At 44.8% G+C, this 24,510-nt stretch overlaps 1 protein-coding gene across 2 annotated transcripts in view; it reads right to left on the reverse strand.

The window, feature by feature from the left end:
* Positions 1 to 24,510, reverse strand: part of MLF1 (myeloid leukemia factor 1) — a 169,115-nt gene that overhangs the window by 75,614 nt on the left and 68,991 nt on the right. For both annotated transcript variants that reach the window (XM_078667082.1, XM_078667081.1), the window contains 2 exons: positions 22,625 to 22,753; positions 1,596 to 1,755 (listed from right to left, as the gene is read on the reverse strand). In XM_078667082.1, the coding sequence (XP_078523208.1) occupies positions 1,596 to 1,755; positions 22,625 to 22,753 (289 nt within the window). The remainder of the gene's footprint in view (positions 1 to 1,595; positions 1,756 to 22,624; positions 22,754 to 24,510) is intronic.

Genomic DNA, 24,510 nt, shown 5'->3' on the forward strand with positions numbered 1-24,510 from the left:
TCTGTGTTTACTGCGGCTGGAGGAGTCTGTCCATTTTCCAATGGAATGTGCCACAGCCTGCTGGTCAGTCTGTGACAGTACTAGTATAACACATGGCAGCATGAACTACTCAGGGAGCATATGTTCACCCGGTTGGAAATGGGGTAGACTTATGGGTGTTACTATGGGTGACATGTGAGGAAGGGGCTGTGGGGCATATAACCAGTGCATTCCAATTCTGGTTCAGGGGCTATGTCCTGACTGCTGGTCCCACTTTGATAGAGGTTCATTCTTGAAAGAGGCAAAGTCCACCCCACACCTGAGAGGGTACTAGACATTTATTGGGTAATGGTGATTGGTGCTGCCCTTACATCAAAGTAAAATATTTGGAGTACAATAATACCATCTTTTCTTTTGCAATCTATTTTCTGGCACGGATCATCATGGTCAAAGGTGGAATGCATCTGTTCAGTGTTTTTACTATATTCATGCTACAATTCAACATCCATTATCGAGTGTCCTATCCTCGACACAAGAATATTACATAAAGCTGTGCACAAAGTTCAGCAGACATAATGAAGAATAGATGTAGTTATGGTAATGGAGTATGGCAAGAGAAAAGTATAAAGGACATGGAGAATTTTAGCAAGGTTTGATTCGTAATTTAGGTATGACATATTGGAAGATGTTGCATATAGTTGAAGCTATGCATACAACTGATTGCTTTAATATCTTCTTATTTCATCAGCAGACTTTCTTGGACTTGTAAATGAAAAGTATATTTCTCCCAGAGGAAATAAACATCTCCTAGAAGTGCTCTGGGGATGTATATAAATGTATTTGAAGTATTAAGATGAAGATATGAAATGATTTTATAAACTCAAGTCATTGAAAGGAATGTCTGTGTTTTTCTGTGGTAAACAAATATATAAGGAGGTCTTGATACAATGAGTCCTTCATTCATAGGTACACACATAGTGCTTGATTAACCCCTTAGCTGCGGCGGCTATTCCGCCGCAGTGCTAAGGGGAAGGGGGGCCACGCGGCGCTCCCGTGCTCGTGACGGAACCGCTCCGTCACGAGCCTCGGGTGGGCTGTGCTTATGACGGAACGGTTCCGTCACGGCCCCGCCCGCCTAATAGAACGCTCAGCGCAGGGGCGGAATTCGTGAGGCGCGGCGAGGCGAGCGGGCCGTGACGGAACCGTTTGGTTACCAGCACAGCCCACCCGAGGCTCGTGACGGAACGGTTCTGTCACGAGCACGCAACGGGTTAATAGGTTTTTAGGACTAGTATATTCATAAACCTAAAAGAGTTCTTCATTCGGGGAGGGGAGTGTCTCCATATTGCAAAACCTAAAAAAACAATTTGTAATATGCTTGGAAATAATATAGAGACTGCAGGCAATTTGGCAGCGTCTCGTAATATTTATCATATCTTTGCATTGTTTCCCCAGGCACATAGCCTCAGGTTTTCCCACTCAATCACATCTGTAACAATGTATTTACACCATTGTCAAAATTCACACTCAGTTTTTTTGTAAGAGCTTGTGCTGTATAAAATACAGTGCTGTATACAATTTTATAAAAATATAAATAAATACAGAATACTGCTTACTTTCATCCAAATTGACAAAGTCCTGATATTGTTCTTCATTCCCAGTTCTGATGTTTCTAGCCTTTTTAATGACATGGGCACGATCTTTAATGTGGTGACCTATTGCCATCTTCTCAATCCCACTTTCAGAATCTTTAACTCCTTTAATGGTCTCTTTAATCTACAAAAAACAGTTACAACTATATAATATCTGTCACAAAATCAAAATACTCCTAGAAATATTTTATTTGGACAAAAGCTAGGATCTTTTTGTTTTACTGAAAACACAATGGGAGAAAAACGTAACGACTGAGTGAAGTTAGTATATGCTAGCAATTATAGAGGTCAACAGAGCTGCTTGTATGCAATGCACTGCTGAAACATATGCTAGTAAATAGAAATAAAAACAATATCGTACACATTTATGATACATTTTTTTCAAAGCTAAAACTAAATTTTGTGAAACAAACATTGTGTGATTTACTTCATGCCAGAGTGGATAACAGAGATTTGAAGATACTACATAAAATAATATACCCATTTGTTTTTTTTCACATATACATGTTTAGGTACACATTGTCACAATAATTTCGCTAACCAAACGATGATTCCAGCTCTGAGATGCCTGTTGACTGTTTCGGAAGCTGAAAAGGAGAGTCGCTGTTACTAAAGTCAATAATTAACAGCTTGTGATAAATAATCCTACGCAGCTCAAATTCAAATGCTAATTTTAGAGCAAAATTAGATCCAACAGCTGCAAAGAGGGCAATGAAAAGGCGTATTTAAATTTAGTGTAACATAAGAACTTAAAACTAAAACAGGTGTGCAACAGACGTCCCCCCCTTTCCTGTGTAGACATTGCGTAACAACTCAGATGGCGGGGCACTTTTCAAGCTGTCAACAATGTCGGCAAAATGTCACACACATTTTAAAGATCAGTTTGCTACAAAAAGTAGAGTTTGTCAAAACAGTAGTAAGCTGGTCTGCACAGTGTTGGTACTTATTTCATAACAAAAAATCAGAAAGCAGTGATCTGAACCTGTATTTAGTATGAAAAGGCAAGATAAGTAAGTCACAGAAAGGACTTATGACCTCGTCGACAGAGGCCTGGAGTAATACCCATTCACCTTCACAGGAACGTTCACACAATGTTCAAAGTACAACGTTATAATATGAAAAAATTCCAAATCTATTCCTAAAGAACTGATTTTTTTTTTTTTTTTTGGGAAAGTATGTTTTTATTGCAGAATTACAGACAAAACATCGGGAATGTCAACCATCAGCCCCGTCCTCATACGAGATACCACATTTGTCCTAAGTAGTACACAGCCCATCAGCCCACATCCCGGAGGCAGGGCGGCGTGAAATCAATGTGCAAGAGAGGTCTCCCAGCCTGGTACATAGGGACGTCAGTTCAACAACACAGTCCTGGTTCCGCATTTTTGTACCCTCAACAACAACTCCCCCCCCCCAAATACCCCCTAGAGGGGGTCGTACCTACCACACTAACAACACTCAAGTTCAGTAGGTCCACAGCGCCTAGTCCCGCTCCTACAGCAACATGACAACCCGCCCGGTGAATACTCTGCGCCATCCCATTTCAGCTCTAACAGGGCAGTCTACGTACTCCTCTATCCCCTCCCTCCCTCTAACCGCTGCTGATGTGGGTGGTGATGATGTGCGTTGGACATAGCAGTGCGTCGTCAATATTGATCAAACGTTCGTGCTACTAGTCTCCTGGAACTCAGTCTCCGAGAGTCTCTCCTCCGTTTCTACCGTTAAGTGATCACACAAGGCCTGCACAATCGTTTCCCAAGCTCTAGCCGCCTCTAAGCTCTTCTCCCTCCCCAGTTTCGTGGCCTGCCGCAATCTCAATACACTCTCGCACCTCGACCACTTCAACAACTCATTCGTCCATCGTCCCACAGCCGGGCCTTCCTTAGTTTTCCAACGCCAGGTGATCTCCCTCTGCGCCAGCATAAGCCCCAAATCAATGAACTTGCTCGTGACTTTCGTTTTTGCGGTGTGGGGAAACCATAGTAAAAGGCATGCTGCCATGTCAAATTCCACTTCCCTATCCGTAACCGCATTCAGAAGGGCGCCCACCTCGGGCCAATACGTACCCAGCTTCGGGCAACCCCACATCATGTGGTCCAGTTCGACCTCACGAGCTAGGCATCTCGGGCACGCCGCGTCTCGCACCTTAAAGTGCCGGTGGAGTTTGCCCGGAGTCAGATATGCTCTGTGCAAGAGGAAGAAATGTATTTGTTGGAACCTGGCATTTCTGCTACCGTTCCATGTCCGAGCCAGAATGTGGCCCCACTCTGTGTCCGGAATAGGCTTGCCCACACTGTCCTCCCATTTAGCTTTCAGCGCCGTGAGCGGTTCCAGCCCATCGTTCAACATCCGCGATTGGAGACAGGTCACCGCCTTGATTGTACCCGCGGCCATCATCACATACTGGCAGGCCATGGTCGTGCTCGGCTCCGTCAGTCCCCCCCTCCAGTGCTTCTGCATTGTCGCAGATACCGCCGCGTGCAGGAGATAATCCCCATCTGGGAGACCAAACTGCTCCTGGAGCACCGCAAACGGGGCCAACACCCCCTCCACAAACAGATCGCCCACCACCTGTAGCCCCAACTCTTCCCATTCCGCCAGCGGAGACCAATCTCCCCCATGCGGTAGACCGTGAGCATCCCTATGGGAATCTCCGGGGCATACGGTCGCACTGCTTGTACCCGCTTCAGGCTCCTATTCCAACAGAGTCGGAGGGTTTTTTCTTCTAAGGTAAGCTCCCGCAATGCCAATCTCTGTTGCATAACAATGTAGGAGAGGATGTGTCTCTGGATACCCATCCCCCGGACGCGGTTAGGACCTCTAAACTCCCTGGCCACATTCTGTGTCAGAATCTGGAGTTGGGCCGCCAGATAATATAATTCAAAATCTGGCACTGCCATCCCCCCCTCAAGTTTGGGCCGAGTCATGGTGTGCAACGCCACTCTGCGTCTGCCCAGCCCCCAAAGGAACTCAATAATCATTGATCGCAGATCTTGAAAAATCCGCTGCGGGATCCAGATAGGCAGGGTCCTGAAATAATACAACAGTCGAGGGAGTGCCACCATTTTCAACAATGCCACCCGTCCTTGCACCGACAAAGGGAGAGTAGCCTAGAAGGACATGCAGCCACGCAATCCCCTGATACACCGCCCCACATTTCCCTCCAGTAGGGTCACCGCATCATGGTAGATCCGGACTCCCAGGTATGTAAAGCACCTGTCCGCCCATACCACGTTCACCGCAAGAGCAGGGCGCAGAACATCCGCTCGCAGCGGGAAAACACAGGTCTTATCCCAGTTCACTTTAAGCCCCGACAATTCGCCGAAGGAGGAGAGCAGCCTCATGGCCCCACGCAAAGCCACCTCCGTGTCCTCCAAATACAGCAACAGGTCGTCGGCATATAAGGAGATGTAATGAGTAGTCCCGCCGCACCGGACTCCCAGAAAGGACTCCCCCGCCCTGGCCCGCGCCGCCAGCGGTTCCATCGCAAGAGCAAACAGAAGGGGAGAAAGCGAGCAGCCCTGCCTCGTCCCTCTACGCACCGGATAAGCGGATGATATAAGTGGTCCCACTCGCACCCTGGCCGTGGCCGACGAATATAAAACTTTCGTCCAGCGCACAAACCCTTCACCGAGTCCGAACCTCTCCAGCACCGCATCCAGGTAGCACCACTCAAGGCTGTCAAAGGCTTTCTCGATATCCACTGACAAAACAGCCGATGCGCTGTCCGAGCCCAAGGCATCCTGCAATATACCGATCAATCTGCGTGTGTTAGTGGCGGTGCTCCTAGTAGGGATAAACCCTGCTTGATCACCGTGTACCAACCCGGTCATATGCGGGAGCAGTCTGGTAGCCAACACGCGACTCAAGATTTTGTAGTCTACCGTCAGCATAGACAGGGGTCTATACGACGTCACCTCCAGTGCATCCCTACCTGGTTTCAAAAGCGGGACCACCAGCGCCTCTCTCATGGAAACGGGAAGGCGCCCCAGTGCCATTGCCTCCGAGTACACCGCCAACAATCTGGGCGCCAGTACATCCACGTATTTCGCATAAAACTCAATGGGCAGTCCATCCACCCCCGGCGTCTTGTTCCTGGCCATCTGTTTAATAGCCCCTCGGATCTCCATGAGAGAGATCGGCCCTCCCAGATCCCTTGCCGGCTCCTCGTCTAGCACTGGGAGCTGTATCTCGCTTAGATAATCACTCATGGCCGAGGGGCCCGCCTCCAACCGAGTATCATACAGGCCCGTGTAATACCGCTGAAAACGCTTCAGAATGGCCGCCGGCGAGTGGACCACCTCCCCCGTTTCAGTTCTGATGCACACAATCGGGCTACTCCTCGGCACTGGGTCAGCAATCCTTGCCAACAACGTACCCACCTTATCCCGCTCCGCATGGACCTTTATGAGGTATAGCTTATAATCATAGCATCTCAATCTCTCTGTTTCCCTTGCCACCACTTCCTTCGCTTCCAGCAGTCCTTCCTGCAAATCCGGTCGTTCCGGCCTATTCCTCTCAATGTCTCTCAACACACATTCCGCTTTTCCCAAATCCGCCAGGACGGACGTCCGTACATTCGAGAAGCTACCCATGCACACACCTCGCACCACCACCATCATTGCGTCCCACTCCAGCGATCTCGTTGCAGTCGAGCCCTCATTCTCATCGAAATACAGCGTTAAGCCCTGTCTAACCGTTTCCCCAAACACCAGGTCCTCTAAAGTGTCCGGCCGTAGTCTCCAGGTAGGGATCTCAGATCTTGCCCTCTGCCATCTGATCGCCATCAGCAGGGGGTTATGGTCCGAGATGGTCCTAGCCAGATATTCAGTATGGGTCACCATGGCTGCCATGTGGGCGCTACACAGTATAGAATCTATTCTGACATGTAGAGCGTGCAGCGCCGAGTGAAAGGAGTAATCTCTATCAGCAGGATGTTGCATCCTCCACACATCCAGCAAACCCCATCGTTCCTGCCAGTCCCTCCTACGGTCCGACAGCTTACGTACCTGTGATTCCGCCAACGGCGGATGGGACCTATCCCATACTATATCTGTGATTGAGTTAAAGTCCCCCCCTAGGATAATGGGGCACGCCAGAAAGTGGGCCATGGAGCCCGAGAGGACATCAAAGTATCGGGCCTGGTCAACATTAGGGGCATAAACACTAAATAATACCACCTCAGAACCATGCACCCTCACTGCCACATACCGACCTCCTGGGTCCACCACCCGATCCGTGACCTGGAATGGGACTCCCGCTCTGACCCATATCAGCACCCCCCTCGCAAACGCCGAATAAGAGGTTCCAAACACTTGGCCACGCCACCTTTTCTGCAATGCATCACATTCTAGTTTGGTTAAGTGAGTTTCCTGCAGCATGGCAATTTGAACACCCCGTCTCACTAGATAAGCATGCACCTTGTATCTCTTAGACATTGTTCTGAGACCCCGAACATTCCATGTTATGCACTTTACATCAGGTAATGACCCCATCGCTGCTGTCTCTCCTCCCCTCCACCCGTATCAACCAACCCATCATATCTTTGCAGCCACACCCGCCCCCCCCAAACACCCCAACAAACTTCCCCAACCCCACTCCCCAGGACAGGACCTAACAACGCAGCGTCAGCCTCCATCCAAACCCACAACAGTACACACAGTTCACTAATCTGAGGCAGTCGCCACAGGAGCCTTAAGGGCAATAGGGGGGTACCTCGACACCAACCCGCGGCGGGCCAACCCACACCCCGTGCCCAAGATCCCATATGAAAATTACAACAGAGTACCTGCTAGACGCCGATCAACTGGATAAGTGATCATCAATGAAGAGCCATCGGCACACCCCCACATTTATACATTAAACATCCCATCCGCCGTTTGCGGCGTGACCGACGGTCCCACAGAGCTGTCCGCTTCAGAAAGTTCACCACCCGATTTGCGGCCTCCGCTTTCTGATTCCGAGTCCTCCTCCAACTCCCTGAGCTGCGAGCGTGTTATCGTCGCCGTGGCAGCCAGCGCTCCCCTCCGTTCCGCCGCCAACACATCCTCCTGCATCGCCTGCTTCAGCCTGTCGCGTTTGCGGATCCGCTGAGACTTCCGAATCTGAGTCGGCCTCTTCTTCTCCTTCCCATCCTTGTGCTGGCGGTCAGTTCCCGCCCTGTACATTTCCAGCCACGACCAGGCCTCATCAGGGGTGTGGAAAAAGTGGGTCTTTCCATCCAGTATCACTCTTAGCCGGGCTGGGAAGAGCAGCGAATATTGAATACCCTCCTCTCTGAGCTCTTTCTTGACCGCAAGGAATGTTGCTCTATTTCTCTGAACTTCCTGGGTGTAGTCCGGGAAGATTGTGACTCGGCTATTGTCCACCTGGAAGGGTCCCGCCGATCTCGCCCTCTGTATCAACAGGTCCCTGTCCTTGAAATGCAGAAGCCTGGCAACCATCGGTCGGGGGGGACGGCCCTGCATGGGAGGACGAGACGGGACCCTATGCGCCCTCTCAATGGAAAAGAACGGAGACAAGCCTTCAGGAGCAACTGTGGACCTGAACCAGTCCTCCATATACCTCACAGCATCGTCCCCTTCGATTTTTTCCGGCAGGCCCACCACCCTGACGTTGTTCCGGCGGTTGCGACTTTCGGAATCCTCCGCTCGTTTCTCCAGCGTCGCCAGTCGGGCCAGGATATTAGAAAGTTTATGTTCCGCGGTGACCACCGCAGGCTTAAGCTCCTGAAGAAGCGATTCGTTGTCCTTCACCCTATCAGATAGTTTGGCGTGATCCGCCCTCAAGAGGCCCAGCCCCGTAGCCACCTGCCCTATGTCCTGGTGCAATGACTCTTTGGTCGCTGTAATCGCCTCCAATATACTATACAGGCGAGCATTTAACCTGCGTTCCTGCGCTGATGCCTCCGGGCATTCCGGTGGAGCGCTAGCCCCGTCCGGCCCAATCGTCATGCTCTGACTCCGTCCGGCCGCCATGTTGCCATCCACATCCGCCATCTGAAAGAACCCACAAATGTTCGTCACAGCACTTGGGGGTGAACAGTGCCGCCACAGTCCCAATTCCGCAGGCCGGGTTATCTTCCTGATGCGCGGGCGACAGCGTGAGCCCTAGGCAGCGCCGTCCCACTCCGTGCAGTCCTATGACCTGCACTCAGCTCCCCCGCCGACCTCTCAGGTCCTGCCGATGGTCGGGTGTGTCCTGGGGTCTCCCACCAAGCCGCCGCTCCACTTCAGCGGGGGGGGCCCGCTGCTCCGCGCTGACACCCGGCAGCCTCTGGGGTGATCGCCTCCTCCTCCCCTCAGTATGCGCCAGTGGTGGTCCCGTCGTCGTAGGGCAGCCCGCTCCTCGACCCCACCAAGCGCAGCGGTGGGGGAAGGGCCACCAACCCACCAGCCGTCTGCCAGCAGAGCGCTCTCCTCAGCGCGGGTGTCGCCGGCCCCTCCTGCGCGGTCAGGTCGCTGTCCCGCTGGGCACCCGCCGGCAGCCGCTCCCCGCTCACCACTGCCAGGCAGCTCCACTGACCTCCGTCACACCAGCCCTGGGTACAGCCGCCGCCATTTTAGGCGCTGGGTCGCGATCCCACAGGAGCTCCGCGCAGGCTCTCCCCACCGCCGCAGAACCTCCGCCGGTCCCGCAACGTTCGCCCCTGCGAGTCTGGAGCGGGGGGTGACCGCTCCGGTCGTTTTGTCAGCCCCGGTGCAGGTATAATCAGGAGAAATACGGGATCCCGGACGGAGCTCCGGGCTCACGCCGCCATCTCAGTCGGCGCTCAAGCCACGCCCCCCATTCCTAAAGAACTGATGATTTTCATTTAAATGAATCAGTTATCCGTAAAGCATTTTTTCATAACCCAACCACTACAGCAGAACAAACTCTTCACTCATTTTAGATATCAAAAGATGCCAACAGTTCTAGCTGGGTACAGAAGGGTTTCCCTGTGACAAAACAACACATTTCAAGATGGGCTAAGGCGACAATAACTTTCTACCACGCAAAACCTGGAAGACCTCTGGCACAAAAAGTTAAAGTTTGTCCTGCAAGAAGCATAGCTGCTTCATCAGCACTCTCTTCGGGAGACTTTTTCTGAGCTGTAACATGGAGTGTTACAAACCCCTCACAAAACACTAATGTAGGAAAGCAGTCGCAAACAGGGCTGCAACAGTAGGCAGACAGTTCTTCGCCATCTCTTCAAATAAAATGAGTCTGCTCCTTTGACATGCCACCATCCTCATATATGGTATGAATCGTTTGGAAATCTTCGTAGCTTGCTATTCTGAGTGCAAGCAAGTGAATCTATGAAAGATTCAATACTGGAGAAACACATGTTATTTACCTTTAACTGTTGCTCTCCAGTGTTGATATCTTTCGTACGCACATATGCGACCCACCTTCCACACAAGATAAAGGCTCACCTCAGTTATTTCTACCACGGGTTTCCAATACTTGTGCTACGAAATCTGGGGTGTAAACTCCTCTGGGAGGGGTGACTCACAGGGAACTCTCACCTTATTGGCCAAAGTTCTGATCCTTTCTGATAATGAGGTGGATGTATTATTAAAGTTAACGCTGGTTGAAGTCTTTACTTATCTCATTGCCCTGTTCTGCTACTTCAAAGTTACAGAGGGACTCCCATCTTGTAACGGGGAAATATTTAAGCATGTGAATCTATGAAAGATCCATTGCTGGACACTTTTAGTGCTACGGAGTGGGTAGAAGTATAAGAGGATAAGGGTGATTTTAGCATGTATGGTTGGTGAGATAAAGTGAGCTAAAGGTGACGACAGGATTTAGGGCTGTATAGAGGTAAAGGGAGATATGGGTGATTCTAGGGTGCATGGGTGGGTAGAGGTAAAGGGATTTTATAATTAGGCTCAGATTTCACTCGTACAAAACCAGTGAAATTCAGCAGTTATATTTACCTGAGCTAACTATAATATATACCCTCACAATGCACTGCTAATGACCTCACATATTACTTCACTCTTGGCATGGCCAGTGACATCACTGAAGACTTCTCAAATTATTGCACCACTAAAAGCCTGTCTCAACGCTGCGGCAAGACTCATCACGGGAACGAGAAAATTCGATCACATATCTCCCCACTTAAAGGCACTAAACTGGCTATCTTACGAAGCGAGAATTAAAATGAAGATGGCATGCATTACCCACAAAGCGGTTCACCTCAACACGCCAATATATCTAGCCAAGAAAATTAAGCTATCAGGAGGCAACAGACCAACGAGAAGCGCGAGGGAGCTGCTACTACGACCGGCCTTCTTCCGCAAGAAAAAGACCTATGACCGTGCATTCTCCGGAGCCGCCCCCAGAGTCTGGAATTCCCTCCCCCCTTACAAAATGTTGTAAAATTCAAACGGGAACTGAAGAACCACTTGATGAGTAAATAATATACATAGAGATACCCACCGACCATTAGTAAGAACACTCAAGACAAAGAAGGTCGGACCCATCTTGAATAATTGGAAGATCAACCAGACAATGACCGAGTCCCGTTCAAACAGCGGCTATACACTCCAAGACTACCTCAATTATATGTGATCTCTACACTACATTTCACACCTTTAATGATATAATTCCCTACCCTACTTGGCTATCTATTTAATCCTTACCACAAGCCAAACCTATTCAACTCTTATTGCTATTTAACCATGGAATTGCACTGATAACACTATGTAACCTACCTCACCGAGCCTGAGGATATGACTATGACTCTAGCCGTATCTTTGCACCTCTTAAGGCTTACGTTACAGACTTTAAGAAGTTACCTATCTAAGCACCACTGTTAACATATCGCCTACTACCTCATATATGTTTGTTGTTACAATGGCTATTATAATGTCAATCGGTAATTTGTAATCTTTTTATGTTAAGCGCTCTGATACCCACGGGTCTTGTCCGCGCTATATAAAACTCTAAATAAATAAATAAATAAATAAATACATCATCCAGTTTTTACGTGTTAAACATATATACTAAGGTACTGCAAAAGTTAAATTAGAATACTTTGGGTACTACTGGGTAATTATTTTTTTAATAGTGTTTATGTGGGCTGCTGTGTGACTGGGTGTGTGGGTGTGTGAGTGACTGTATGAATGTATAAGTGCGTGTCTGACTAGCTGTGTGAGTGAGTTAGTGGCTGTGTGGGTGAATGAGTGGATGTGTCAGTGGCTGTATGGGTTAATGGGTAAGTGAATGAGTGGCTGTGTGAGTAGGTGTGTCTGACTGTATAGGTGAGCGAGTGGGTGTCTGAATGGCTGTATGAGTGAGAAAGTGAGTGGGTGTCTGAATGGCTGTATGAGTCAGTGACTTGGTGTGTAAGTGGCGTCATTGGTGAGTGAGTAACTGTTTGAGTGAGTGGTTGAGTTGGTGTGTGTGTGGCTGTATGGACGAGTGAGTGTCTGGCATTGGCTGTATGGGTGAATGAGTGGCTGTGTGAGTGGTTGTATGGATTTGTGAATGGATATGTAAGTGGCTCAATGGGTGTGTGAATGGTTGAATGGGTGAGTGAGTGGCACTGTTGAGTGGCTGTGCTGTATGGGCGAGTGAGAAGGTATGTGAGTGGGTATATAGGTTAATAAGTGGGTGTACACACAACAAGATGATAGGTGGAGTGTTGAAACATTTCAAACACTCACCCCATAACAGATCTGGATTAAATCCATCATTCTTTTTCTAACCATGTCACCCCAGTTTGGACCCAGCCATACACAAATCAGTCTTGACCCTGCTCCACATGGGAACAGCTCAGCCAGAACTGCCAGGCCAGGTCCTCCCTGGACAGGAAACAAGCATCCTGGGACAGATTTCGGAGTATTACCCCATATCAGTCTATGATTTTGTACGAGAGAAACCTGAGCTGAAGTATAACGTCCATGTAACCTTCGATTTTTTTCACTAACTTTCTAACTATAAAGTCCCTGTAACTTTAGTTGTTTTACGTGAATTTCAAAGATGTTTTTAATTGTATTTCCTACTTGTAACCACTAACCTCTGACACTAAGTGTGTGAGTGAGTGCATGATTGTCTCATTGAGTGTATGAATGTCTGAGAAGGTTTCTAAGTGGGTGAGAGAGAGTATAGGAGCGGCTGTAAATGGGTATATGAGTGTCTGAGTGCATCTGTGAGTCTCTGATAGAGAAGGGCGGTAAACTCTAATCAGCCCGCGGAGTTTGTGGACTTTTACCACTTAGCTCTCCGCTTGGAATGCAGAGTTCGCCAAAAAGCCTACCAACCATCGGGGAGTGGAGTTTACTGGTGCGCTTACCCCTGGACTTCACCCCCAACCGGTAGGGCACCGGGAGGCCCCTTTCAAGAGAGGCTGACAAAGGGGTCGGGGCCTCCGACGAGGTCTCGCCAATCCCTCTGTGGGGGACTTGTTGCAACAATCGGGGTTCTTGGCCCCCAACAACCCTCAAGAGCCGGGGGACTTCATGCCCTAACCAGTAGTGTGCCAGAAGGCCCCTTTGTAGAGTGGTTGACAAAGGGGGCAGGGCCTCCGACGAGGTCTCAGCAATCCCTCTGTGGGGGAGTTACTTGTTGCAATAATAGGGGTCTTGGCCCCAAACGATCCTCAGCAGCCAAGAGGACTATATCCCCTAACTAGTAGTGCGCCAGGAGGCACCTTTGCAGAGTGGTTGAGAAAGTGGTGGGGCAATCCCGCTGTGGGGACTTACTTGTGGGTGTTGATTGGGGGTGCCGGGCCTTGGGGGTCCGCGCCCTCGGCCCCATAAATCTTTTTTTTGCCCTGGGGCACCCTCCTCCTTTTTTTGAAAAATGCCCCCGGGACCTGGTACATCCGGGGCGGTATTGAAAACCAGCACAGTAGAACGCACTTATTTTTCTGGCGAATTTTGGCAACAGATTTGTGACTGTTGAAAATTCGCACCAATTTATTTTGAAAAAAAGGGCTTTTCAGCCTGGTCGGGGTCCGTCTGGGAGCCCATGATCAGAGCTAAGGTGTGAAGATACTTCTATCTTGCTCCCTTTTCTTTTATTAATATGTTATTGGTGGGTCTCGGCTGCACCAGAGTGCCAAGATGGCTGCCAACACTTACTGGTTGAAGTGTTGACAGAGACACAGTCTCTCTCTCTCTCTCTCTGTCTCTCGATTCAGAATGTCCCTAGTGTTGTAGGGTGCTATGGAAACTAGGCCCCAACCATAACTAACAACTGACAACCACCAGTAGGATATATGTATATGTATATACACACACACGCACACACACACACAGACAATTGAGGTGGGCAGATTCAGAATGTCCCTGGTGTTGTAGGGGGCTGTATACAGGAGCTGCTCTCCACCTAAACATGGGAACTACCCAGAGTTCTCTGCTTCTTTTTTGCATAAGGTATGTCTCATTCCAAGCCTAACAGGGTGCTCTTTCGACTTATACTTGGTGCTCCTTGTGTCCAAGCTAAGCTAAACCTCTCTGGAAAGCTATAATCATAGCAAAACAAGTATCAGGGGTTATTTTTATTAATTCCAGGTTGGTTTGGTTGGTATTTTACCAATCCAAACCTGTACTACTGTGCCTTGAGTGGTAAAAGGTTACTCTCATTTACAGCGCAACGTGAATGGCTCTGCTAATCCTATGCTTAAAGACTTTGCTGTAGTAATGGCAAAAGGCTTTGCCCCTTTCTAATTCGTTGTGGAAGGCACTGTGCTAAACCAATGCTTAAAAACGCTGCTAACAAACAGACCTTTGAGGTGAGCAGATTTGAAGTGCCCCTGGTATTGTAGGGTGCTCTTGACAGGAGTTGCTTTCCACCTAAACTCGGCACGCTAAGCCTGAAAGAGTGTTGTTTTGACTTAAACTGGGTGCTCCCTTGTGTCTGGAGAAAGCTAAACCTCTGAAGAGCTATAATGATAGCAAAACATGTCAGGGGTTGCTTTTATTTATTCCATGCAACACCCGTGGAATGCCTACCCACGGCAGATTGAAGCAACACAATGATTTGTACTGCGTTGTGTTACTTCAGATGTTTGGAGACAGAGCCAAGCAAGGTGGCTTTGCGTGGCTTCAAAAATATGCCTTAAGGGTTGCGTCATTCTTGCACCACATTGCATGGTGCAAAGGCAATACAAACCTGTATATATATATATATATATATATATATATATATATATATATATATATATATATATATATATATATATCGCTTCACGAAATGGCTCCTTTCAGGCTGCTTGTAGTGGCACTCTTTTCTGCGGTGCACAACCCCTTGGCTGAGCCCAGCCGTAATTAATCAGCAAAGGAATCCTGCCAAGACAGGACAAAATGGGGCACACTCACGGAAAGTGATTTCACGATGTTATTTATTCCAAAACATAAATCATGAAAAACGGTGTCACAGCAAAAACCAACGCGTTTCGGTGAGACCTTGGTCACGGTTGTATTCACTCGTGTTTGTTTGTTCTTTATACACAAAATCATCGGACTTCCTATCACCACGTTTTTTTACAAAAGGAAATTAAAAGTTTGGAACATTGCATTCTGGTTTTGGTAGTTTGACAATCAACACTTGGTTTTAACTCGATGGCTTTTACTATTTAATTCACATTGTAAAGGATATAGATCATGGCCTCTAGTGGGCTTACAGAAGGTGCAATTTCTAAGCCTTCTTAAAATGTGCAAAACCTATTTCGGCACATATTACGTGTATATTTAGCAAACCCTCCAGTGGGTAATTTGTAAATAGACAATTGTCATTATTAATGTACAACATGCGTATTTATACAGCTGTAGATACCGCAGTATGTTTTTCAACCCTCCAGTGGGGTTTTGTAATACGTATGAATACATTAAAACCATCTATTAGTTAATTCCACCTCATTATGATTTTCGCACGTGCCTAAGAATTGAAAACAATATATACAAAATGAATAATAAGTGATTTTTAAAAAATTAGGGACTGTGCCACTAAATATCGGGTAAGCAAAACCAGTTTGAATGATTCATAAGTGAACATAGAGTTCCTCGTCCTGGTTAAGACCATGCGGCATATATGTTCGTAAAGCGCGAATATGGCGCGATTCTTTTTGTCTTAGTCTCTTTTCACGATTCCCGCCTCTCACATGTTGTTCTACCATCTCGATACCATAAAATCTCAACTGTTTCCAATCACTGTTTTGTATTAGTTCCATGTGCTTGGCCACAGCATTGCTTCTGTCCTTAGCTATTGTAGCACGTACGTGCTCCAATATTCGTTTTTTAAGTTCACATATCGTGCTCCCAACATACTTTAAATGGCAAAGACATTCAATTACATAGACTACAAACTGCGTCTTGCAAGTTATTTATCTTTGTATTTTCCATATCTTTTTGTTTGCCCAAGTAATTTCCTTTGTATTACGAGCGATCTGGAAAACTTTGCAGTTGTAGCATCTGTGAAAACCAGTCGTTTGTAGCCATTGTGATGCATTTTTGTTCTTTTTCCAAAAATGACTCTGTACAAGATTGTCCTTGAGATTTCTTGCCCTACGAAAAGTTATGTTGGGGTGGCCACCCATTATGGTTACTAGTGTTGGATCCAACTGTAGAATTTTCCAATTCTTTTTTATGATGTCCCTGATTTGTTTGGCTTCCTGGGACTGCTTTATTATCAGACGAATTTTGGGTTCTTCTTGAGTCACTGTTTTTTCTTTGATAATGACATCTCTTGTTTTTAATTCTGCTCTTCTTTGGCATCGAGTTATTATTGCATCTTTTCGCCGTTTGGTCCCTAAGTTTTTTCCATTCATTATCTTCAGAGCATATCCTTTTGATACGTAAAAATTCCCCGTAGGGAATATTCTGGATCAAGTGATTTTGATGAAAACTCTGCGCATGCAAAATAGCGTTTGTCGCAGTATTTTTACGATGTAAAGTTGTATATAGTCTCCCATCTTTTACATACACTTCAGTATCCAAAAAGGTTACTCTTTCAGAGTTGATCTCATAGGTAAAGTGTAGATTTGCCACTGTGCTATTCAATATGTCAAAATATTGTTTGAATTCCAATTCAGTCCCGTCCCATATTATAAAGAGATCATCTATAAATCTCAGCCAACTGACGGTCTTGTTCACATGTTCATCATGGTTGGGATGCCAGGCGAGGTGCTGCTCCCACCAGCCCATTGCCAAGCAGGCGTAGTTGGGACTGAAAGAAAATCCCATCACTGTCTCTTTGGTTTGAATATATAATTTCTCGCCAAATAGGAAGACATTTTTAGTAAGACAGTTTTTAATCATGTTGATTAGCTTTTCATTATGCCTCTGATATTGAATATTACGTTTGCTTAGAAAGTATTTCACAAGCTGTCAATCCGATCTGGTTTTCGATGTTGAAATAAAGGGAGACTACATCCATAGTTATCAACTTATAGGAACTTTGCCATGGGATGTCTTGGATATGTCGTAAAAAATCACTTGTATCTTTTATATATGATGTTAAATTCTGTACAAAAGGTGCTAGGAAAAAATCCACATAATTCGAGGCAGCTTCCAACAGAGATCCTTTGGCTGCAATTATGGGGCGTCCTGGGGCTTGGTAGCATGCTTATGAATTTTAGGCAGGAAATCATTTTTTGCCGTGATTCAGTGCTCAGATATTTGACATCATCCGAATCTAAAATATTCATATTTTGTCATGTTTTCAGTTATCCCAAGTTTTTTTGAAATCCAAGGTTGATGTGTAAGTGTTTATATGGATCAGTGAATTAGTGTGTGAGCGTTTGTATGGGTCTGTGAAAGGGTATCTCACTGGTTGTATGGGAGTGGGTGTATGAGATCTTGTTTTGGGGTTGTAAGTGGGCATGTGAGTAATTCTGTGGATAACATGCCATATGAGAAGTCATGAGTGATGTCTCTGACCAAGTCATCAGTGATGCAATATGTGAGATCATAAGCAGTGCATTGCGGGGGTGTAATTTATAGTTAGCTGCGCTTACTATAATTGGTGAATTTCTCTGGTTTTGTACGAGTGAAATGTGAGCCTAAATATAGCATCCATGTAAACTTTTTCTAATTCTATTTCCTAACTATAACATTCTTGAATCTTTGTTTTTCAGTATATATATCTGTATATATATTTTTTTTACAACTAAACAGGCAGTCACAAGTGCACTTGTGACTGCATATTTAGTTGTAAAATAAAGCAATAATCAGTGTTTAGTGGGGTGCCTGGTGCTTTTCGTTCTAGTGTCACTGCACCTGCTGCACTATAAAAATCACGACCCTAGTGCTTGCTAGATAACTGCACTTATGACTGCCTGTTTAGTTGTAAATAGCAATATTAGGTGTTTAGAGGAGTTGACAACTTTTGGTCCCAGTGCCACTGCACCTGCTGCATCACTCAAATCATGACCCTAGTGCCTGAAAGATAACTGCACTGGTGACTGTCTGTTTAGTTGTAAAATATAGTAATAATCGGTGTTTAATGGGGTGCCTAGAGCTTTTGGTCCTAGTGCCACTGCACCTGCTACACTATTACAATCATGGCCCTAGTGACTGCTAGATAACTGCACCTGTGACTCCCTGTTTAGTGTAAAATATAGCAATATTTGGGGTTTAGTGTAGTTATGACAACTTTTGGCCCCGGTGCCACTGCACCTGCTGCACCATTTAAATCAAGTCCCTGAAGTCTCCACAGTGAATAGGGCTTAAACAGTGAGAAGTGCTTTAGTAGAAGATAAGTATTGTAAATGTGTGCAGCCAGGGGAAGATAAGTATCCAAAAACAGTAAATGCTGTGCAGCCTTAATGTAATAAAGAAAAAGAATTTTACACCCACTAAAGCGGATTGGGATGAGTACTTTGGCCTTGGGAAAAGTGAAGCCCCTTTTAAGATATATTAAAAACAATAGATGTCACAAGCACAGCGCAAGCGCTGTTCAGGCGAAATCTGAAAAGGGCACGCAATCCTACCTATTGGTGTAGGGGTTTGCACATTTTTATCTTTTTTATAAGGAAACATTCTGTCAAATGCCAAATTTCCCACATTTCCCAACATTTGTTTAACTATAGAGCTAAATGGCTACAAGATCTTCAATTTCTTGATCTGGTATTAACGTCTTCCCACTAAGTAGGTGGTTATATCAGGACTGTGCACCAACAGCCCCTGTGTTTCAGAGATGTGTCGCACTTGCATCTTTTACAGTGCACATTACGAGAAGTGATACCTCAGGGATTTTTCTCAGGGGGAGGAGGAGGGGAAAATGTGAATCTGTTGTGATAACTCCCATTCCACTCGTTATGACACGTTCTGAACTCAAACGTGAGTGGTGAGCTAACGCTGGGGAAAACTGAAAAGTGAAGTATTGGTATCTCTATAGAAAGTATTACAAAATGGTAATTCCAAGACACTTGTAATGAAGCTCTACACCTGCAGTAGAGAACGATGCATCATCTCATGCAAGTCGTATAACTTCTGCCATGTATAGCTAGCCTTTTCAAAAAAGTCAAGGAAGATCAAGAGTCTGATTCAGAATATTCCTCAAACTCTTTGATACATAACAGACTTGCGTATGTCAGTTTCTATAAAACACCTCCATCGCCCAGACATGCCTCCACAGATCCCACAAAGACAATATATTGGTACTTTGCTAAAAGTTACTGCCTCTTTTCACTGCCACGTGCTTTCTACAACATATCCTGTAACACTAGTTAGTGGTTAAGGGTTGCTTTGTAGAGGGATCTTTGATAGGACTCAATAAACAATAAAAGTTGCTGCCTATGTTCCAAAAATGAGAATTGCTTTGCACATTTATTGTTTCACAAAACAGTTCCAGCAAACTTCATCCTTTCTCTACCCTTTCAAGCATTCCTGTGATTACTCCTCTGTTTAATCGATTGCTTGATGTTATTGTATCTGCTTATAGTCTAGATATAAATTCGCCAGGGTTTAGGTGAGCAGGATGGACAAGTTTCCTTTCTGTCGCTTTAAGTTTAGTTAGTTTATTGCTTTGATATTGTCAAGATTCTTTATGGTTGAGTTGATAAATTAGATGATTTCGCATACATAGTTTGGGACTTGGTCTACATAATATTTTCAGATCTGGATTACTGATATGTATTTACTGAAAGTTCCCAAACAAAGAAAAAAGTGTGGGCATGGGGGGAGCAGCTGTATGCAGTAACACCCATCTCCTGCAAATTTAGTTATTTATTTGCACTCACACGACACAAATAACAAGAAGATGATAAAATGTTTTCGCCTCAACTGAGGAGCTTACAGTAAAGTAGCTACCAAGCAGACAGGAAAGCTAAACACTCAGCTGCCTTGTACACCAAAGGAAGCCATTTCAACCCCACAGTACCACACCCCTTGTTCCACACAGCAGGAAAGACAGATGCAGTCTAGAACAAAGACAAGAACTGTGTCATTACATCTTCAGGGACAAGGTTCTGGATTCTGCATATTTTACAGTCTGCCCAAGATACAACCAATTCCAGAGGTCTCAAATAACTGACCAATATTTGGTACACCTGGCTAAGTATCGTCAATTTTACCTGTTACTGCTGTGCAAAACACGAGGCCTAAAAAGGCTTTACAAGTCTGGTCTAAATGAGACTTTGCTACTTTTGCTCGATAATAATTTATTTTATATGGAGCTCCCTACCACACTTATGCTGTTTCCAAGAGCTGTAAATAACAAAGGCAGACGCAAACTTTTCTGGATGTAAAATTGTGGTCTGCCAGATACTACATGTTTTGGCATGGCTCCTTGTGTTTTTTACAGTAGCAGTGTCCTGGTGTATCCCTTTGCCTAGAGTTCCACATACAAGATAGGACTAATGCCTATCGATGGAGTAGAGACCGGCTAATGTGCTGTTAGAGGAGAAGTCTCAATTCAAAGTACAAATACTTGGAGATGACGTACTGGCTCTATTTGAAGATGTAAGTTGACCGAAACCGCTAATAATCTTTGAAGAAAAAGATGGATAGTCATAATTGGCATAAATTATCACGGCTTATTCATATTTTTTATTCACCAGGTTTACTGCATCTTACTATATCGAAGAGAATGAGAACATAAACTTGTGTAATAGCCAGAGTGCATGGCTGTTATTGCAGCATGCCCAACTTGCTGTTTTTGACTACGTCCATAGAAGTTCCCATGCAATTTCTTTATGAAACACCAACTGCAGTGCTTCCCACCAAAACAATGGCACCTCCCAGCCACAGTCGTGATCACGTCGTCTATGACTCCCCTCTTGTAGGAACTTTCCTGGTGGGTGTAGAATAGCAATGTCTATTTGGTCCCAAACAAAATTACACTGACCTTCAGCACTGGGGGTAAATTTCCCTCACTAGTGTGAGTTTTAGACAACCCACTCAATTTGCTAGTGTGCTTAACAAAATGGAGGATGGCTGCTGCTCACTTGAAAACCACTGGCCAGACCACTTCCCACTCCTGCAAAATGAGTCATTTTAATGTGATGAAAAAAGGTCCTCTGGAACAGTTATACCTAATACCAGATGACCAGGATATCACAGAGAATGCACCTAGCTTTGAGATGTCCACCTCACTGAAGTTGATCACTTACCACCTTGGCCTTGCACAGCGGCTCTCTTTCTTACCTGAATGTGGACGCAGGCTAAATCTCTGCCAAAGGTCAAACTGCTCTTTATATGCGGTGTTTACCTACTGGCATGGAAAATCCCAGTCAGCTTTAGAATCCATAGGCCCAACCCAGAGAGAGCAAAAGCCCTCCAGACCCCTCAATAGAGACAGAGGAGAGTTTCCAAGAACATGTCTACAAAAGCAGTTGATTTACACCCAGTAGTGGCGACTCTATCTAGCAAGTAAGCTTCCCTAAACCAGTGTGTTCTGTGTAACTATGAGGCCCATTCCTAGCATTACTACTGTTACCCGTTACATACTGCTACCATTTAGCCTACTTTTGATCCGGCATGAATAAAGGCCGGTCAAAAGCCTTTGGTCTTGGAGCTAGATAAAGTGCTCCTAAGTCATAGAAGGGGGTCTCAACGACACTGCAGGTTTGTGCAGTGGTTCATGCATCCAGATGGCACCCAAATCCACTGGCTAATAAGCTAGTAGACTGGACTCCGAGGTCCCTTTGTATTTCAGTTTCTACACTTTGCCCCTCTTATAGCTCAGTTTCATAGCAGGAAGCCACCCTGACCTCCATCAGTATCGACACTGACTCTCTCAGTGACCACTACCATTGACATGGTACCCCTTTAAGGAATATGTTAACAGATATTAATTTATAAAACCCAAGATCATCTCTCATTTGTAACAGGGTCGGTCAAGAAATCACATATTTCAATCATGGCCAATGGTTTTTGCGGTCACAAACTTTGTAACAGTTAGAGCTAGATAAAGACTACCACCATGCCTCCTAATCTTTATTCTTCTACAATATTAAGGTGATGAATTAAAGGATATCATTTGAAAGAAATAAGCCTGGCTGGAAATATATTTTTATTGTCGTGGTAATGATTGTGTCATACCGTTTCTATGATCAAACTTTATAAGACCTCCTTTAAACTAGAGCTTCACTCCTCAACCAAGCACTGCAGAGTGAGGAAACTGTTAAGGACAACTTCCGTAACAGACCCAGCAATCAACATCATGGCTAGTCAGAAACACAAGCAATCTCACCTTTGATAATTCTAAGCAGTTGCTGCAGCTTCAAGGATCTAATAAAGAGGCTGAAATCATGGTATTGATTTATATGCTATGCATTGGCGTAATATGAAAACAGTCTTTATAAATTTAAGTCACTTTCAATCGGGACTAGTCGAAAAACCATAAGACAATGGCTTATATCTCTAAAACAGGATACATTTGCATTAAACAGTCAACATATGTGCTTCAATAGGCCATTTACTATAATCAATTCTAAATTAAATGTCAATCGCTCCAAATGATTTAACTTTATGTATAAATGTATTAATAATTATGTATGTTTAGTAACTTTAAACAAAGGAGTTACGAAAATATACAATTATTTCATCTTTACTTACACCTCCAGGAGCTTGCCGTGTTGCACTTGAGGCTTGGAATACTTTGGGAGGTTCATTTCCGACTTTGGAGAATGTCATTACCGATGAAGAGCTGAACGAGTGTCCAGTAGGTCCAACTGGTAAGCAATCCTAAAAGGATGATTTCAATTTGTTAAAGTTAAAGCTTTAGGTGGTTAGTAAGATTCCCACATCTGCAGTAGAAGAGAAACGTACTTTTAAAAGACATCAAAGATACATTAACCACTTAACAATGTAAATGTGTCAGGATATGAGCTAAGAAGGTTAAGTTTAACTCTAATCACACAAGTGAACGGCAAAAAGGAAGAATGCAACTTCTACTTATATTTCTTTTGTGAGCTCACTCATCAATTATTTAAATGGTTCTGTGTACCTGAGCTATCAGAAGCCAATGAGTTAAAAAGCTTCTGGAGCTGGGCTAGGCCTGGCAAAGACAGTAAAGGAGAAAACATCGAAAAGTTGTAAATGAAATTATTTGAGATTTAAAAGAGCTGGAATGACTCATTAGAAATTCATAACGTGATCTACTTTTGTAGGAAGTCATAAAAAGTTAGATTGGATGTAAAAAAAAACTTCTAAAAGCTTCCTCGGAAATTTCTAAAATAAGACAAGTTTATTTATTCGAAGAACATAATGTTAAAAAATTAGGTGGTCTCTATGTGGTCAATGGGAGAGAGAGGCATAGGTTTTGAAAATACTTAAAGCTATAATCTACAGAGTAATGTTTTAATGTCCTCCCGAAAAGCAAGTTGGTTATTAATGTTGTAGATGCGGAGATCCTAGTGGTGAGGATGGGGATTGTACATCAACAAGGTCCGACCTTTATGGAATGGGATTGGAAGCAGTCTGTTGGCTACATATTGCAAACTTTTTGGTAACATGTCAAATTATCAATTTAGTTTAATATAGAACATCAAAAATACTGAATGCTGTAGATCGATGGTATAGATTCTTTACTCCACGGCTACTATAAAAACCATATATTATATATATATATATATATATAGTATAAATGAAATCTAAAAAATATAAACAAATCAACTGCCAAACTTAAATAAATCGTAAAATTAATTAAATATAAAAAATTATAAAATCCCCAAAAGACATGTATTTAAAAAAATGAAATATGTATAATTTATAATTCAGTATTGAGAAAAGTACTGAAGTCTGGGAATAATAGATATACTATTCCCACTCCAGTTTATACAACAGTAGATGTCAGAGTTGTTACATTTACTATTTCAGCTCCAAACAGGTCATAAGTGGGGAAAGTACTGGTTTTACGAGAGGTAAGGTTTACTATTCCACCTCCAGTCTGTGTAACAGTTGGGAAAGCGTTGGGACTTCGGTGGGGTTGAGTTAACTACTACCACTACAGTCTGTGCAACAGTAGGGACAGTGTTGAGACTTCGAATGGGTTAAATTTACTATTCCCACTCCTGTCAGTGTAACAGTAGAGAAAATATTGGATTTCGGAAGGGTAAGATTTACTATTTCCACTCCAGTTTGTGCAACAGTAGGGAAAGCTTTTGACTTAGGAGGGATTAAATGTACTATTCCCGCTCAAGTCTGTACAACAGTAGGGAAAGAGTTGGATATCGGAGGGTTAACATTTACTATTCCCATTCCATTCTGTGCAACAGTAGGGAAAGCATTGGACTTCGGAGGGCTAAGATCTACTAATCCACTCCAGTCTGTGCAGCAGTAGGAAAAGAGTTGGACTTTGGCGAGGTAAGATTTACTATTACCACTACAGTCTGTGCAACAGTAGGGAAAGTGTTGGACTTTGGATGGGTAAGATTTACTATTCCCACTCCAATTTGTGCAACAGGAGGGAAAGCAGTTTACTTGATTGATAATCTATTAAA

Source organism: Lissotriton helveticus, chromosome 11 (assembly GCF_964261635.1).
Source record: "Lissotriton helveticus chromosome 11, aLisHel1.1, whole genome shotgun sequence".
Lineage (NCBI taxonomy): Eukaryota > Metazoa > Chordata > Amphibia > Caudata > Salamandridae > Lissotriton > Lissotriton helveticus.